Source organism: Eubalaena glacialis, chromosome 19 (assembly GCF_028564815.1).
Source record: "Eubalaena glacialis isolate mEubGla1 chromosome 19, mEubGla1.1.hap2.+ XY, whole genome shotgun sequence".
Taxonomy (NCBI): Eukaryota; Metazoa; Chordata; class Mammalia; order Artiodactyla; family Balaenidae; genus Eubalaena; species Eubalaena glacialis.
The window spans coordinates 1,958,683-1,975,298 of NC_083734.1; the positions used below are offsets into that span (position 1 = coordinate 1,958,683).

At 66.1% G+C, this 16,616-nt stretch overlaps 1 protein-coding gene across 4 annotated transcripts in view; it reads left to right on the forward strand.

Moving 5' to 3' along the window:
- RAI1 (retinoic acid induced 1) overlaps positions 1 to 15,910 on the forward strand; it is a 106,171-nt gene extending 90,261 nt beyond the window's left edge. For 2 of the 4 annotated variants that reach the window (XM_061175528.1, XM_061175529.1), the window contains exons 3-4: positions 2,268 to 7,779; positions 11,585 to 12,758. In XM_061175528.1, the coding sequence (XP_061031511.1) occupies positions 2,284 to 7,779; positions 11,585 to 12,004 (5,916 nt within the window). In that variant the 5' untranslated portion in view covers positions 2,268 to 2,283 and the 3' untranslated portion in view covers positions 12,005 to 12,758. Of the gene's footprint in view, positions 1 to 1,674; positions 1,738 to 2,267; positions 7,780 to 11,584; positions 12,759 to 15,455; positions 15,506 to 15,824 lie in introns of those variants that run through there. The other 2 variants (XM_061175531.1, XM_061175530.1) reach the window with 2 other exon arrangements.
- Positions 15,911 to 16,616: the final 706 nt, after the last annotated feature.

Consider the following 16,616-nt stretch of genomic DNA (forward strand, 5'->3'; position numbering starts at 1 on the left):
AATTGAACTGTCTTTTCTTAGAGAGAGATGCTTTCACCCCGTCCAGCTGCTCCTGTGTATTGGAAAACCCGCTGTAAGACGGCTCGGAGAAATTAAAAGATGCAGCAGCTGGACTGATTAAACAGGGAAGGGGACGCTGGTCAGAGCACTCTTTTTAAATAATGTTTCTGGTAATGCATTTTCAGAGAATGCGAAAAAATATTAAAAAAAAAAAAAAAAGCTGTAGAAATGTTAACGATATCCACAAGATACTCAGCGGGAAATGAGAGCGATCTGGGACTAATAAAAGCCGAAATGTAATTTGTGCAGATATACGATGTGCAGCCTTCAGAGTGGGCCTCGGTTTGCGAATTCCGGGCTCACCAGCGAGGCCAGGGAGGGCAGAGCAGAGCGCAGGGACCGCGGCTGACCCCCGCCTGCCCGCAGGGGACACCCTGAGCAGAGGCCTCCACCTGCCAGCTCAGGCCTGGGCCACAGGGAGTGCCCGTGTGCGCTGCCCGAGGGCAGGAGGAGCCCCCCCGGCCCCTCCCCCGGGAGCCCCATGGGGGAGGTGCAGGGCTGCCCACCTGGCGGGGAGCCGCCCCAGAACCAAGGCTGGGTCACAGCAGGCACCTCCTGTCGTGTTTGATTCCAGCTGCCAGGATGGACTAAAGTGGGTCAGAAGGGGGGCTCCTCCGTGTCGGGGCACCTTTGATGAGCCAGGGAGAGGCCGTGGCCATGGGGCTGTGACCCGCCCTGTGGGCAGGGGCCGAGCCCCCTCCAGGGTCATGGGCTTCAAGTCCCTGAGTCCGGTCAGCTGACTGCCAAGAGCAGGGAGGTTGGCCTGGGCTGTGCTGACGGGGCTCCTGGGGTCGCCCGGCTGCCCCAGGCTTGACCCCTCCCTGGTCAGCACCCCGCTCCACCCCCCGGCCACCGCATGAGGAGGGCATGGAGGTGGGATCTGGGTGAAGAAGGGGTGAGCTGTACCTCTTGGGGGAGCCCCTGTCTCCCTCCACGTGTGCCTGCCCCCCGTTCTCTGTGCCCCCCCAGAGCCCTGGAGGCTCGTAGCCCATGGCGAGCCACCCCTTCCTCTTTGGGGTTGGGAACGGGCACTGCGAGGTCCCCTGTGCCCTCCTGGGGGCCTGGGCTGTGCAGGCGAGAGTGGTGTGCATAAACCTCGTGCCCGGGTACGCAGGCTGCCGCCAGCCCTCGACGTGAGGACTCCTGAGCCTGGGGCATCCTTGCTCCTTCCTCCCTCCTCCGAGGGTCTTGGGGGGGGGGTCGGGAGGGGGAGGGGCAGGGGGACCATTAGCCCGGACGCTGCAGCCGGCCTGTTACGTGAATCCAGTTGTTCTGCCCTGAAGGCCCCCCCACCCCCACTCCAGGGTCATTTCCTGACCCCCGATCCTGCTTTGGGGCAGGTCGGACCCTGTGCGCACAGGCCCCTAAAATCATAAACAGATGGGCTCTCGGCCTGGCCCTGACCCCGTGCAGGCCCCGCCCACCCAGGAGGCCCAGGGCTGCCTCTCACGTGGAGGGACTGCAGCCCTGTCCCCCATCAGCATGCACTGCCTCTCTCTGGGTCACGTAATCTGTTTATGCACCTACGATATCAAAAATAGGAGGCAGGTGCCGCCGTCCTGCGTTCCTGGGAGTCGAGGAGGGGACATTTTATGCCTACAGTGGCTCGGCAGCCCCTAATCAGCGTCTGCTGGAAGGAACAGACAGATTCCAGATGGCATGGCAGTGATAGAGGAGGTGTGTTTGTGTGTGTGTGTGTGTGTATGTGCACGCGCGCGCACCAGGCCTTAGTGAGTGGCTTCTAGGGCAGGGGCAAGCTGTCCCCAGCCCCCCGCACGCTGGGTCACGCCTGAACACTGCTGTGCTGGGGCTAGCTTAAGGGATCCAGCAGCCCCAGGGGACAGGGGAGCGGGAATTGCCCTGCTAAATGATTTTGAAATGGCAGGGAAGGGCTGTGGGGGAGGGAGGGGGGAGCCGGCCGGGGGAGGGGGCAGCTCCCCAGTGACCTGGCGCCGGGCAGCCGGGTCGCACCTCCCTCCTCGGTGGCCTCCCTGTACCCATCCCTGTCGGAGCGGGAATTACAGAGCACACGTCCCTGACACAGAAGTTGTCAATATGTGCACAGCTGGTGGGGAGGCTGCGGGAGCGGGCAGGGCAGGGAGGGGGTCCGGCTCTCCGAGGGAGAGGAAATGGCTCGTCTGAATCGCTCTCCCTCTGCCCCTCCCCTCCCCGCCCCGCCCTCCCTCTCGCCCTTTCTCTTTTCACAGATAACCAGCCCGAGTCATGCAGTCTTTTCGAGAAAGGTGTGGTTTCCATGGCAAACAGCAGACCTACCAGCAGACCTCACAGGAGACATCTCGCCTGGAGAATTACCGGCAGCCGAGTCAGGCTGGGCTGAGCTGCGACCGGCAGCGTCTGCTGACCAAGGACTATTACGGCCCGCAGCCCTTCCCCAGCTACGAGGGCGGCGCTGGCACGCCCGCCACGGCGCGCGCCAGCAAAGGCCTGTCCTCTCCGCAGGCCCCGCAGGGGAGGCCGTCCTTCGCGGGCTACGCCGTCCAGGACGGCAGCCCCTACCCCGGCCGCTACTCGGGGGAGGAGGGCCTGCAGGCCTGGGGGGCACCGCAGCCACCACCCCCGCAGCCGCAGCCCCTGCCAGGGGCGGTGGGCAAATATGACGAGAACCTGATGAAAAAGACAGCAGCGCCCCCCGCCCGGCAGTACCCAGAGCAGGGTGCCCAGCTGCCCTTTCGGACTCACACCCTCCACGTCCAGCAGCAGCTGCCGCAGCCCCTGCAGCCCCTGGCGTACCCCAAGCTCCAAAGGCAGAAGCCCCAGAACGACCTCGCCTCGCCCCTGCCCTTCCCCCCGGGCAGCCACTTCCCCCAGCACTCCCAGTCCTTCCCCGTCTCCTCCACCTATTCCTCCCCCGGCCAGGGCGGCGGGCAGGGGGCCCACTCCTACAAGAGCTGCACGGCCCCGTCCACCCAGCCCCACGACAGGCCGCTGACCGCCAACGCCGGCCTGGCCCCGGGCCAACGGGTCCCAAGCCTTCACGCCTACCAGCCTGGGCGCCTCAGCTACGAGCCACAGAAGCAGCAGCAGCAAGCCCTCCAGAGCCGCCACCACGCCCAGGAAACCCTCCACTACCAAAACCTCACCAAGTACCAACACTACGGGCAGCAAGGCCCGGGCTACTGCCAACCGGACGCGGCCGTCAGGACCCCGGAGCAGTACTACCAGACCTTCAGCCCCGGCTCCAGCCACTCGCCCGCTCGCTCGGTGGGCCGCTCCCCTTCCTACAGCTCCACCCCGTCGCCGCTGATGCCCAACCTGGAGAACTTTCCCTACAACCAGCAGCCGCTCGGCCCTGGAGCCTTCCCCGCCGGTCTCGCGGACCACAGCCACTTCATGCCCCTGCTCAACCCCTCCCCGACGGACGCCGCCGGCTCCGTGGACGCCCAGGCCGCCAACTGCAAGGCCCTGCAGAAGGACAAGCTTCCTGAGAGCCTGCTGTCGGACCTCAGCCTGCACAGCCTCACGGCGCTGACCTCGCAGGTGGAGAACATCTCCAACACCGTGCAGCAGCTGCTGCTCTCCAAGGCGGCCGTGCCCCAGAAGAAGGGCGTCAAGAGCCTGGCGGCCCGGACCCCGGAGCAGCACAAAAGCCAACACTGCAGCCCCGAGGGCAGCGGCTACTCAGCCGAGCCGGCAGGCACGCCGCTGTCGGAGCCGCTGAGCAGCACCCCCCAGTCCACGCACGCCGAGCCGCCCGAGGCCGACTACCTGAGCGGCTCCGAGGACCCGCTGGAGCGCAGCTTCCTCTACTGCAGCCAGGCCCGCGGCAGCCCCGCCAGGGTCCACGGCAGCTCCAAGGCCAAGCCCGAGTCCGTGTCCACCTGCTCCGTGACGTCCCCCGACGACATGTCTACCAAGTCCGACGACTCCTTCCAGAGCCTGCACGGCGGCCTGCCGCTCGACAGCTTCTCCAGGCTCGTGGCCGGCGAGCGCAACTGCCCGCGCCTGTTGCTCAGCGCCCTGGCGCAGGAGGACCTGGCCTCCGAGATCCTGGGGCTGCAGGAGGCCATCAGCGAGAAGGCCGACAAGGTCTGGGCCGAGGCGCCCGGCCCGGCCAAGGACACCAGCAAGCCACCCTTCTCGCTGGAGAACCACAGCGCCTGCTTGGACCCCATGGCCAAGGGCGCGTGGCCGCGGCCGGGGGAGCAGGAGGCCCTGCCCGAGGCCCTGCAGCTGGAAAAGGGTGGCGGCACCAAGGACTTCGGCCCGGGGCTGTTCGAAGATCCCTCTGTGGGCTTCGCCACCCCTGACCCCAAGAAGACAACTGGTCCCCTCTCCTTTGGTGCCAAGCCCACCCCGGGGGCCGCCGCCTCGGACCCCGCCGCGGCGCCTTTCGACTGCTTCCCAGACGCGACCACCGCCAGCTCGGCGGACGGCGCCAACCCCTTCGCCTGGCCCGAGGAGAACCTGGGGGACGCCTGTCCCCGGTGGGGGCTGCACCCCAGCGAGCTCACCAAGGGTCTGGAGCAGGGCGGGAAAGCCGCCGACACTGTCGGCCAGGAGGACGCCCGCGAGGCTTCCGCCTGCCTGGGCTTCCAGGAGGAGCAGCCCTCGGGGGAGAAGGCCGTGGTGCCCCGGGACTCCCAGCAGGAGGAGGGGGGCGGGGTGAAAGAGGAGGCGGGCGGGCTGCTGCAGTGTCCCGAGGTGGGCAAGGCCGACCAGTGGCTGGAGGACAGCCGGCACTGCTGCTCCGCCGCCGACTTCGGGGACCTCCCGCTGCTGCCGCCCGCCGGCAGGAAGGAGGACTTGGAGGCGGAGGAGTACTCGTCTCTGTGCGAGCTCCTGGGCAGCCCCGAGCAGAGGCCGGGCGTGCAGGACCCACTGTCGCCCAAGGCCCCGCTGCTGTGTGGCAAGGAGGAGGTGGAGGCCGTGCTGGACCCCAAGGCCGGCTGGGGCTCCCCGTGCGCCCTCTCTGGCGAGGCCGTCATCCTGCTGGGCCCCACCGTGGGCACCGAGTCCAAGGTCCAGAGCTGGTTCGAGTCCTCCCTCTCCCACATGAAGCCAGGGGAGGAGGGGCCCGAGGGGGCGCTGGCTCCGGGGGATCCCACCGCCCTGGCCCCGGAAGCCTCCCTGACCCAGAAGCCGAACAAGCCCGCTGTGCCCGAGGCGCCCATCGCCAAGAAGGAGCCTGTGCCTCGCGGCAAAAGCTTACGGAGCCGGCGGGTGCACCGGGGGCTGCCCGAGGCCGAGGACTCCCCATGCAGGGCCCCGGCGCTGCCCAAAGACCTGCTGCTCCCTGAGTCATGCACGGGGCCCCCCCAGGGACAGATGGAAGGGGCGGGGGCCCCAGGCCGGGGGACCTCGGAAGGGCTCCCCAGGATGTGCACCCGCTCCTTCACGGCCCTGAGTGAGCCCCGCACGCCCGGACCCCCGGGCCTGCCCACCACCCCTGCCCCCCCAGACAAGCTGGGAGGCAAGCAGCGAGCTGCCTTCAAGTCGGGCAAGCGAGTGGGGAAGCCCTCCCCCAAGGCCGCATCCAGCCCCAGCAACCCGGCCGCCCTGCCCGTGGCCTCCGACAGTAGCCCCATGGGCTCCAAGACCAAGGAGACAGACTCGCCGGATGCACCAGGCAAAGACCAGCGCTCGATGATCCTCCGGTCCCGCACCAGGACCCAGGAGGCCTTCCACTGCAAGCGGCGGCGGGCCTCGGAGAGCCGGCTCCCCAACTGCCGCGCCGCCAAGAAGCTCCTCGCCAACAACCACCTGCCCGCCACGTTCAAGGTCGCCGGTAGCCCCCAGAAGGAGGGCAGGGCGGGCCAACGGGCGAGGGTCCCCAAGCCTGGTGCAGGCGGCAAGCTCTCCGATCGGCCCCTCCACGCCCTCAAGAGGAAGTCGGCCTTCATGGCACCTGTCCCCACCAAGAAGCGCAACCTGGTCTTACGCAGCGGCAGCACCGGCGGGGACACGAAGGAGGAGGAGGGGGCCGAGGGCTCTCCCACCCTCTTCAAGAGGATGACATCTCCCAAGAAGGCCAAGCCCGCCAAGGGCAACAGTGAGCCCACGGCAAAGCCGCCGCCCCCGGAGACCCCTGACACCAGCCTGAAGCTGGCCTCACGGGCGTCCGTCCAGGGGACCATGAAGACCAAGGTGCTGCCCCCCCGGAAAGGCCGGGGCTTGAAGCTGGAGGCCATCGTGCAGAAGATCACCTCGCCCAGCCTGAAAAAGTTCGCGTGCAGAGCACCAGGGGCCCCTCCCGGGAATCCTCTGAGCCCATCCCTCCCCGAGAAGGACCGTGGGCTCAAGAGCGCAGGGGGTAGCCCGCTGGGGGCAGAAGAAGGTCTCTTGAACGTGAGCACTGGGCAGAAGTTCCCAGCAGCTTTGGGGGCTGATCCGTTATGCAGAAATCCGACCAACAGATCCTTAAAAGGCAAACTCGTGAACAGTAAGAAACTGTCCTCGACCGACGGTTTCAAAACTGAGGCCTTCATGTCCCCAGAGGGCCTGCTGCCCGGGGGCACTGCCCTGGCACCTAAGAAGAGAAGCCGGAAAGGCAGGGCTGGAGCCCTCGGACTCCCCAAAGGCTCCCTGGAGAAGAGGCCTCATCTCGGCCCAGCTCTGCTCCTGACGGCCAGCAGCACGCAGGGGGGCAGCGAGGACAGCTCTGGCGGAGGCGGCAAGAAGCCAAAGACGGAGGAGCTGGGGCTGGCCTCCCAGCCCCCTGAGGGCCGGCCCTGCCAGCCCCAGGTGAGGGCACAGAAGCAGCCTGGCCACGCCAACTACAGCAGCTATTCCAAGCGGAAGCGCCTGACGCGGGGCCGGGCCAAGAACACCACCACCTCACCCTGTAAGGGGCGTGCCAAGCGGCGGCGGCAGCAGCAGGTGCTGCCCCTGGATCCCGCAGAGCCTGAAATCCGCCTCAAATACATTTCCTCCTGCAAGCGGCTGCGAGCAGACAGCCGCACCCCCGCCTTCTCGCCCTTCGTGCGGGTGGAGAAGCGGGATGCATTCACCACTGTATGCACTGTTGTCAACTCCCCCGGAGAGGAGCCCAAGCCCCACAGGAAGCCTTCCTCCTCCTCTTCATCCTCTTGCTCCTTCTCCTTGGACGCGGCCGGGGCCTCCCTAGCCACGCTCCCTGGAGGCTCCATCCTGCAGCCTCGGCCCTCCCTGCCCCTCTCCTCCACCATGCATCTGGGGCCCGTGGTCTCCAAGGCCCTGAGTACCTCTTGCCTTGTTTGCTGCCTCTGCCAAAACCCGGCCAACTTCAAGGACCTCGGGGACCTCTGTGGGCCCTACTACCCCGGACACTGCCTCCCCAAAAAGAAGCCAAAACTCAAGGAGAAGGTGCGGCCAGAGGGCACCTGCGAGGAGGCCTCGCTGCCTCTTGAGAGGACACTCAAAGGCCTCGAGTGCCCAGCTGCCGCCGCCACCGCCACCGCCACCACCACCGGGAAGCCCCCCAGGCCTGATGGCCCAGCCGATCCGGCCAAGCAGGGCTCCCTGCGCACCAGCGCCCGGGGCCTGTCCCGGCGGCTGCAGAGTTGCTACTGCTGTGACGGTCGGGGGGAAGGTGGTGAAGAGACAGCCCCAGCTGACAGGAGCCGCAAGCACGAGTGCAGCAAGGAGCCGCCGGCAGAGCCTGGCGGGGACACGCAGGAGCATTGGGTGCACGAGGCCTGTGCCGTGTGGACGGGCGGGGTCTACCTGGTGGCCGGGAAGCTCTTTGGGCTGCAGGAGGCCATGAAGGTGGCCGTGGACATGGTAAGAGGCCAGCCCAGCCGGGTGGGGACCTCGGGTTCTGCAGGCAGGCAGGCCATCTCTCTAATGCTACAGTCTGGCCCAAACATACCACAATCACAAATGAATACGTTGGGAGCTTAGCCGGAGCGTGGAGGCATACTCCAGGCTGAGGCAGGACACACCCGCCCGCCCCTGCCCCAGACCTCCCACTGTGGCCCCTTACTGCCTGCTCGGCCCTGTACCCACCACACACACACTCGGCCGCTTCCGGCTGCAGCACGCCCCCACCCAAGCCCCCCAGCACCCCTGCTCACCTAATCAGCTGAGATGCTCAGGCCCCAGAACTGCACATCAGGGGGCTGCCTCCGTGGCCTCTGAGGTGCAGCGGGGCCTACGGGGGAAGAGCTTCTCCAGCAACAGGTGGCTGGATCGTGAGCCCTTAGAGGCAGGGTGGTCCAGGAACCTCTCCTGCGAGGCCCTAAAACGTCCCCTAAGGAACTGCAGTCGCCGAGGGCTTGGTTTAGGTCCCAGCGCTGCCCCTCGCTGTGTGTCTCCAAGAATATAACCTAACCTCTCTGTGCCTCCGTTTCCTTATCTCTAAAATGGGCATGATAGTCCCCTGTGGAGGGGCCCTGAGGATTATGTGCGTTCACACCCATAAAGTTATTACAGCCGTGCCTGGCCTGTCCAAGTGCTCCGTGACTATCTCCTGGGGCCAGTGACAGCGGCAGTCAGCTGGATGACACTAGCATGTTGTCTCAGCAGTGTGACCATTACTCCGATCACCGCGGGGACCCCCGATCCCCTCACTCCCTGCTGCCCGGGGGTGGGGTGGGACTCAGTACTCTCTCCTGCGGCCCGTGCTCCTGCCCACCGCCCTGTGCCCACCCCACCTGCCCACCTGTTCCCTCTGGGTACCCACCACCCCCCACCACCCCCCACCACCCCCACCACCCCCACCACCCTGCCACGCGGAGCAGCCCTGTGCTGGGCGGGGCCGTGCCACTGGGCTGCCCACACCTTCCTGTTTCTGGCGCCTGACTCTCTCCATGCCAGGTCCTCCAGCCTGACAGCAGTCCCAAGACCTGGAGCCCTCACCCTTCCCGCCTCTGGTCTCCTCCCCTCCCTCCTATGTGTCTGCTTCTCTCCCTCATCACTGCCTCCTTCCCAGCGGCCCTGAAATAGGTTCAGGTGTCTCCCGCCATTAAAAGATAATACCAAACGCTCAGATCACCAAGCCAGCTGGCGGCCACCTGCGGCCTCCCGAAAGTGTCCCCGGCCCGCTCCGCCGGGCTGCACCACTTCTGCACCTTGTCCGAGAGCAGGGGGCCAACCCCCTCTTTACCAGGTCACCTGTTCCAGGCGCTTTGGTCTCACCTCACTGCACCAACCTCCTATTGGCCTGTGGCGGAAGCCAGGGGTCCGAGTGGCCTTGTGGTTTCCTGGCGTCACGCAGCTGTTACGTAACGGAGCTGGAACTTGGCCCGGTCGCCCCATCTCTGCCCACTGTGCCATCCTCCAAAAATGGTCCAGCGGCCTCCCACCCTGGGAGCATCCCTGGGAAGGTCAGAACAGGGGTGGTCACCGGCCGCCCTGCCAGAGAGGTGGTCCCGGGCCAGGCGGGGGCTGGCAACCTGGCAAGCCTCAGAGGGGCTTGTTAAAGCAGCACCCGCACCTGGAGGACACCCTGGAAAGATGGGCGGGGTCTGGGGCTTCCCAGGTCATGGTTCAGCCCCCTACCCACTGACAAGCCCAGACCTCCGTGGGCCGCCCGCCCGCCGAGGCCCTTTCTGCCTCGGAGCTCGGTGGTAGCGTGCAGCCTTGGCGTCAGGCAGACCCTGGTTCCAATCCCAGCTCTGCCCCAAGAGCCAATTCCGTGACCCCAGCAAGTCACCGTCCTCTGGGAGCCTCGGGGCGCCGAAGCCCGTCAGCAGGGTGGGGCTGCGGGGACGGCCAGACCCCTGCCTTCACACCCATCAGCACCCTGGCTCTCTGCAGGAACAGAACTTCTGCGCAGGCCCTCGGGGGCACCCCTCTTCCTTCCGTGTCCCTTCCTGGGGGCCCCTACACACCTGCCTGCCCTGAGCCGTGCTATGCCCACCTCCAGGGACCTCAGTTTCCTAGTCTGCCCAGAGGCTACCTCTCCCCCCAAACTCCCAGGCCCCCCATCACCCACCCAGGGGAACACCTCAGAACGTGGGCGCTGGGGTCAGAAGGGCCCGAGGCCTCTCTGTACCTCCGTTTCTCCACATCTAAAATGCCTGTCTCAAGGGTTTGGGGGCCTCAGTGTAGGCGGGGTGGCGTGAGGCCGTCACCAGAGGAGCCCACTGTCACTGTTTAGCCATCAAGGGCCACTGTGGGTGGGACACTTGGGCCTGGTCTGGGGGCCCACTCCTGCCCCATCACACCTTTGCCCCAGAGCCCTAGGAGGCTCAGTCCTGACCAGAAGGAAACTGCCATCCAGAGGCAATGAATGTTCCAGACCGACCCCCAGCCCCCATTCTGTAGCTCCCCACCCCAGCTCGGCTCCAGAAGGAGCATTCCCAGGCATTTCTCAGGCTAGACCCAGGAAGGGTGGGAGAAGACTCATCCCTGGCCTCCCACCTGCTGGGGGTGGGGTCCCCATCAGTCCCCAGCGTGGGAAGGAGCCCACCCCTGCCCCCCACCCCGAGCAGTGAGGCACCATGACCGCCACCTTGTGCCCCAGCTGGGTTGCTGAGCTCAAAGCCCGTCCAGCTTCTCTTGAGCTGTGTGCCCTCGGGCAAGTTACTCGGCTTTTCTGAGCTCTTATCCCTCACCTGTATAAAATAAAGTTATGCTGATGCCATCGGGATGTTCCGAGGAGGCGGCCTCCACGTGTGCCTGGTGTGTCACGAACCGCAGTTACTGGTTTCAGTGGCTTAGCCTCTGGGCGGGGGCCTGCACCCCTCCCCCCTTCCCTCCCCTCCCCCTCCCGAACTTCACTCCCCCGCTGCACAGGGGCTCTGCGGGATCTGGGGACCAGCCTGTCCCTCCCCAGGCCTCAGGTTTTGCTTCCAAGGGGCTTCCTGGCATCGCCATCCTGTCCTGGCACGTCCCCCTGCAGGCAGCTGGGCCCAACCTGGGGCAGCCCCCAAGCTCAGACCACGGTTTTGGCTTTTGAGAGGCTGAGTGGGCTGCTGTGCCGGCCGGCCTAGGGTTTACATGAACCCCGCGTTCAGGCACCGGCTGTTTCCTCCTCCTGGGTCCTGGGCAGGGGGTGAACGGCCTCTCTGAGAGTAGAGCATCCGACTCTGGGTCCAGTGCTTGTTCTGCCCCCCGGAAAGGGTAGGAAACGACACTTATCACCTTCACCTGGAGTGGGGACCTCAGCTTCACTGTCTGTGAAGTGGCATCCATGAAAGCTGCCCACCCGGCGGCTGTGGGGAGGAGCTGGCAGGCGAGGGCACAGCCGGGCGGTGACTGGCCCTGTGCGTTGTCATCAACTGGGCACACGGAGTTGCTCATTTAATCTTCACGACTGTCCCATAAGGCAGGCGCTGTCCCCATTGTACGGAAGAGGCGGGAAGAGCTGAGTTGCTTGGCTGAGGTCACGCGGTGCACGGTGGCTGAGCCAGGGCTCGCCTGGGCCTGCGGGATGCCGAGGCTTACCCACAAGATGGTTGTTTTCCCGCCCCAAGAGCTCCGCCCACCCAAGGTGCCAGGCCGGCGGCTGCCACAGAACCAACCCTGTGGACATCCATTCTGAGCCTCCCTCCAGCTGCCTTTCCAGGGCCCCCTGGGACGAAGGGGTGGGGGCCGGGCCCCTCGGCTGCAGACTCACCTGTCTTCCCTCTCTCTTCGCCAGACTTGTTCCAGCTGCCAAGAAGCCGGGGCCACCATCGGGTGCTGCCACAAAGGATGCATCCACACCTACCATTACCCGTGTGCCAGCGATGCGGGTAAGAGCCAGCCCAAGGGGACCGAAGGTCGGGGGACGCAGGCACAGCTCCTTGAACTGGCCCCACTTGACCCGTTGGCTTCCCTCTTCTCCTGCCCCAGCAATTCTTTACCTTCTCGTGTCTCTCGGCTGGGCCCTGTGCTGGGCAGTGCTGGTGACAAGGAAACACATCAGTCCCCAGCCACCTGCTGGAGGAGTGCCCAGAAGCACAAACTACAAGGTGGAAAGCTGTATGTGAGCTGCCATTGCCGAGGGGTGCCTACAGCTGGGGAGGGTCTCAGGCCTCCAAGAGCAGGGCTACTGGGCTGGGCCTTGGAAAAAGGCTGAATAGGAGTTCACTGGCTTGGAGAAAAAAGAGAAAAGATAGTTCAGTAACAAAAACTGAGTGAGATGGAAGGAAAGGAAGTTCAAGACAGACTCCCCCTGGCTCCACGGCACAGCCGTGGAAGGTTTAAGCAGGACGGTGGGCCCTGGAGTCAGGACCAGGCTCCCCTGCACCTGCCCCATTCTCTCCACTCCCTCGCTCACTTGACCCGCGGGCATTTATCGAGCACCTACCGTCACCAGGCAGGTGGCATACTGACGGCCTGGGCCAAAAAGGCCGGAGCCCCCAATCCTGGTGGCATGCTTCAGGTGTGGACTGGGTAAGTCCACCGATGTCTCTGCACTCGGTTCCCCACCTGTGAAACGGAGGTTAGAGTCATTTCTTCTTTCTGCAGCTGCCTGGAGCAGGAAGTGAGATCACAAGCACGGCCCGGAAAGGGCAGCCCCAGTCCGATTTGGGGGCAGCCCCCGCAATCCCTGTCCCCCGCCCCCTGCTGCCCTGGAAGAGGGGGAGGTTATCGCGACCCTATCGCACGACGACAGGGCAGAGGCATCTCCTGGCAGGACCCTCCCTGCTCCCACCGCCCGGGGACCCCTCTTCCCACCTGAATGCCAGCTCCTGGCATCAGCCCGCACCGAGCCGCCCCCAGGAGCACACACAGGACTGAGTGGTGACGGTTCCTTGGCGAGGGCTGAGGCGCTAGCACCTCAGGGAGGCAGCCCGCTGGAGCAGGACACGGGGCTGCTCTGGCTCCACACCCTGCCCTGAGGGCCGTGGGAACCGGATTTTAATGTGGACTCCGCCACTTCACCAGACCCAGGGCCTGACCTCCAGGAACAGGTGCCGCAGGCTGCAGCTCTCCTCCCGCAGTGATTAGGTTCGCGCCTGCGCTCTGCCGGCCCCGCGCCAGGCCTCGCACTGTCTCCAGCGGCACCTTCACAAACAGGCTGCCTTACCCGTGGCCACAGCGCTGCAGGAACAGGGCCGGGGGGTGACTCACTGTCTGGCTGGCTCCACGTCCTGTGCGCTGTCCCCTCCGGTGTTGCAGCTTCCCAGCCTCCTGGGGGGCTCATGTCTCAGTGGGACAGACAGGAAAACCTTGATCCTTGCCTAAAGTTATGGAGACCAGACAAGGAGAGACTGTGTGCTGAGGGAGAGATCCATCCTGAGTTGGGAGGGAATCCAGGAGGGCTTCTAGGAGGAGGTGACATTGGAGCCAGTCCTCAAGAGGTCAAGGGAGGTGGGCAGGAGCTGGCTTGTGGTGGGACATATATACCAGGCTTGGAGCGATACAAACTGTTTCCAGTGATGTCTTTGAGGGACTCCCCATATAGGAGGACTCTCTATAGGGCCGCAGGGGACAGATGAGATGCCGGCCTGAGCAGAGCTGTGACGGAGCCCTGCATTCCAGGAAGAGGGGCTGCGGGTGCAGATGGAGCCTGCGCCTCAGAGGCTTTGCAAGCACAGGAAGCAGGGCTATGCTGGGAGAAGGGGGGAGAGGGAGGCGGCCAGCGTCCCCAGGCCAGCGAGCAGGCCCGAGGCAGGGCAGGCTGTGCCACTAGTGTATTAGCCACCGGACCTTCCAAGGCCCAGCCTCCAGCACGTCTCAGGAGGGTGCGTGGGGGCCGGTGGGCCCTGCCGCATGCCAGGCTGAGCTCACCCAGGTGGCCGTGGTCAGCCAGCAGCTCAGCTGAGGCTGGTGGACCCAGACGAGCTGGGGCCTCAGCTGGGCAGCCCCCTCTCTCCTTCACAGAGGGGCTGCGCAGGCCCGGGTGGGGGGGTGGTTAATCCCCACACGTGCAGCTCCCTTTGGGGTTGAACTTGAGGCATCTGCCTAAGGGGTGGAGGGTTTGGCAGAGCCCAGAGGGGGGCGGTGTGGGGGAGGGGCATGGAGGGGGTACAGTGGCCAGAGAAGGGGACAGAACTAGTGAGCCTAGAAGCCAGAGGGGAGGGGGACCCGGCTCCAGGCAGCAGGGGGGGCGGGGGGGAAGCCAGGGAGTGAGCTGGGCAGGCAGGAGCTCCCGGCAGGCACCCAGCCCCTGGTCAGCACCTTGCACCTGCCCGACCCGGGTCTGGAAGTGCGGTTCTCCGTGGGGCTCTCCAGGGGTCTGGGCCGGGCCCTCAGGCCGCGGGGCAACAGCGCTGCCCAGGCCCACTGACCCTGCGCCCTCTGTTAGGCAGCCCACATTGGAGCTAGCAGGGCGAGCACCAGGCCCCGGGCCACTTTGTCAGCTGGGCCCTGGCTCCCCAAGTGCAGACACCAGGAGAGGGGCTGGGGGTGGGGGGTGGGGGGTGGGTGACTGGCCCTCCCTCCCCACGTCCAGAGTGGCTACTGGGGGCGGCTGAGCATGATGCCTCTGGAAGTGCCACCCCCCCACTCTTTGCTTCCGGAGCCCCAAGCCCTTGACTGTAGGGCCCGCGGGGCGGGGGCCCCGTGGGTGCAGCAGGCCAGTGTTCAGGCCAGTGCTCTGCCGAGTATGACCCAGGACGGCGTCGGGCTTACTTGAGCGTAGGGAGGGGGAAAACATGAGCCGCCTCAGACCGACGGCAGTTTTCAGGTCTGAGACCCCGGCTCTGGAGGCTACCCAGCCCTGCTCCCCACCTGCGCTGCCTCTAGCTGCCACTGTCCAGGTGCCGCGGCAGAGCCACCCCCAGTACTACGAGGACTGGCTTGGCTGTTTGTGGGTCTGGGGTTTGTTCAGAACAGTGGCCCACAGGCAGGGGAGGGAGGGGGATGAGCCCAGAAGAGGTCCAGGGGGTGACACGAGGGGACTCCAGGGGGAAAAGCCAGGGCCTCCCTAGGTGGCAGCAGGCAGGGCAGTGGGGCCTGCTCGGCCATTCTCTGCTCCCCCAGGGCGGACAGTGCCATGGGCACTCCAGTACCTGCTAAGATTCACTCAGACCCGGGACCTCCATCCCCTCCTCTCCCTGCCCCAGTGCTCAGGTCAGCCTGCCCAGCTAGGCCCCCACGGGAACAAGCCCACAGCAGACAGACAGGAGCAGTGGGCGGGACGCCCATTTTACAGATGTGAGGACCAAGGCTCAGAGAAGTGGCTGGGGCTGGAATCCAGACCTGTGGCCACACGGCCCAGTCCCAGTTGGTCAACACACGTTCACTGAGCACCCCCTGGGTGTCAAGGCCTACCTAGGGGCTGGGACCGGACCACCAGGAGGGAGTGACCAGTGTGGCCCAGCAAAGCACAGCGGGGTAGGGCGAGGGGGAGAGGCTTCCCCATGACAAAAGGGGGTTCCAGGGGGAGGGGAAAGGAGAGTAAAGGACAGATAGGCCAGCGGGGCTGGAGGGCTGACGGAGTTCGGATTGGGTCGGATTTCAAGCAGAGGCTGACTTACTCTTTGAAAAAAAACCCTGCAGCTGAGGGCGTCCGGGGCGGTGGGCCCCCTCCCGGCCGGACAAGACGCCGTTCTGACCGCACGAACTTCTCTTGCTCACAGGTTGCATATTCATCGAAGAGAACTTTTCTTTGAAATGCCCCAAACATAAGGTGGGTGACCGCGAGCCTCCCCTGAAGGAGCCCAGGCTGGAGAGGAGCCCCCGCCGCAGGGCCGCCGGCTCCGGGCGGACCAGGCGGGGGCGGGTCGGCACGGACGGGCCCCGGGCCACTTATACACCCCCGCACGTGCGGGAGGCGGGGCCAGCCCGGGGCGGGGCGGGGCACGGGGACCGCCCTACAGGCAAAGCCGCAGGTGGGGCCTCGCTCTGGAGGCGCGGGCGGGGTCGGGGCCGAGGGGCGGGTCTGGAGGAGTTGACCGCTCGGCAGGTGCCCCGCAGTCAGCAACGCGCCGCGCGTCTCTTCCCCGCAGAGGCTGCCATTGTAATCCACCCCGGCCGGAGGAGCCGCCGGATCCCGCCCGCCCGCCCGCCCGCCGCCGCCCGCCGCCGCCCGCCGCCGCCGCCGCCGCCGCCGCCGAGGAGAGGAGCCGCCGGCGCAGCCCCCGGGCCTTTGCGCTGCTTCCAGCGCGGGTCCAGAGCCGATCCTTGATCCGGACCCCGGATCTTGGATCTGGCCTCCTCGGGCGGAAGCTAGTGGTCCCGGGTCGGGAAGAAAACAGGTTCCGGATCCGTCTGCTCCCGGAACCGGACGGCACAGGGCCTTCTCGCACCCATCCCCCGGCCAGGCTTGGAGAGGGGGAGCCCGCGGAGCGGCCAGACTCCTTGGAACACCCAGGCTCCGGCGTGGGTGGGAGGCCTTTAGCCTGGGGACACGCTTCTCCCCCTGGAAGTTTCAGGACGACGACGTGGCACACATTCCACGTGGGTCGGTAGTGGCACGCAGCTGGGCACCCTGGGAGTGGGGTGGGGTCCGAAGAGGCCGAGGCCGGCTCCCCTCCAGGACGTCTCTCCTGGAACGAGGCTGGGGGCGGGGGGAGCCGAAGCCTGTCCGGCGCAGGAGGGGCCGGAGGCTGTGCGCCCTTTCCTCCCAGCCTTGGCGGGTCGGGAGGGCCGAGGGCCTGGGGCCCGTGCTCAGGGGATGCGGGCTCCCCGGGCGTGGGCCGGACTGGCCCCCGCTGGCTTCTGCTCGTCCCCCTTCCAGTCCGCCCGTCCCCGGAGCCCAGCCTGGGAGCGCAAAAGTAAAAGTCGCGACCAGAGCGCAC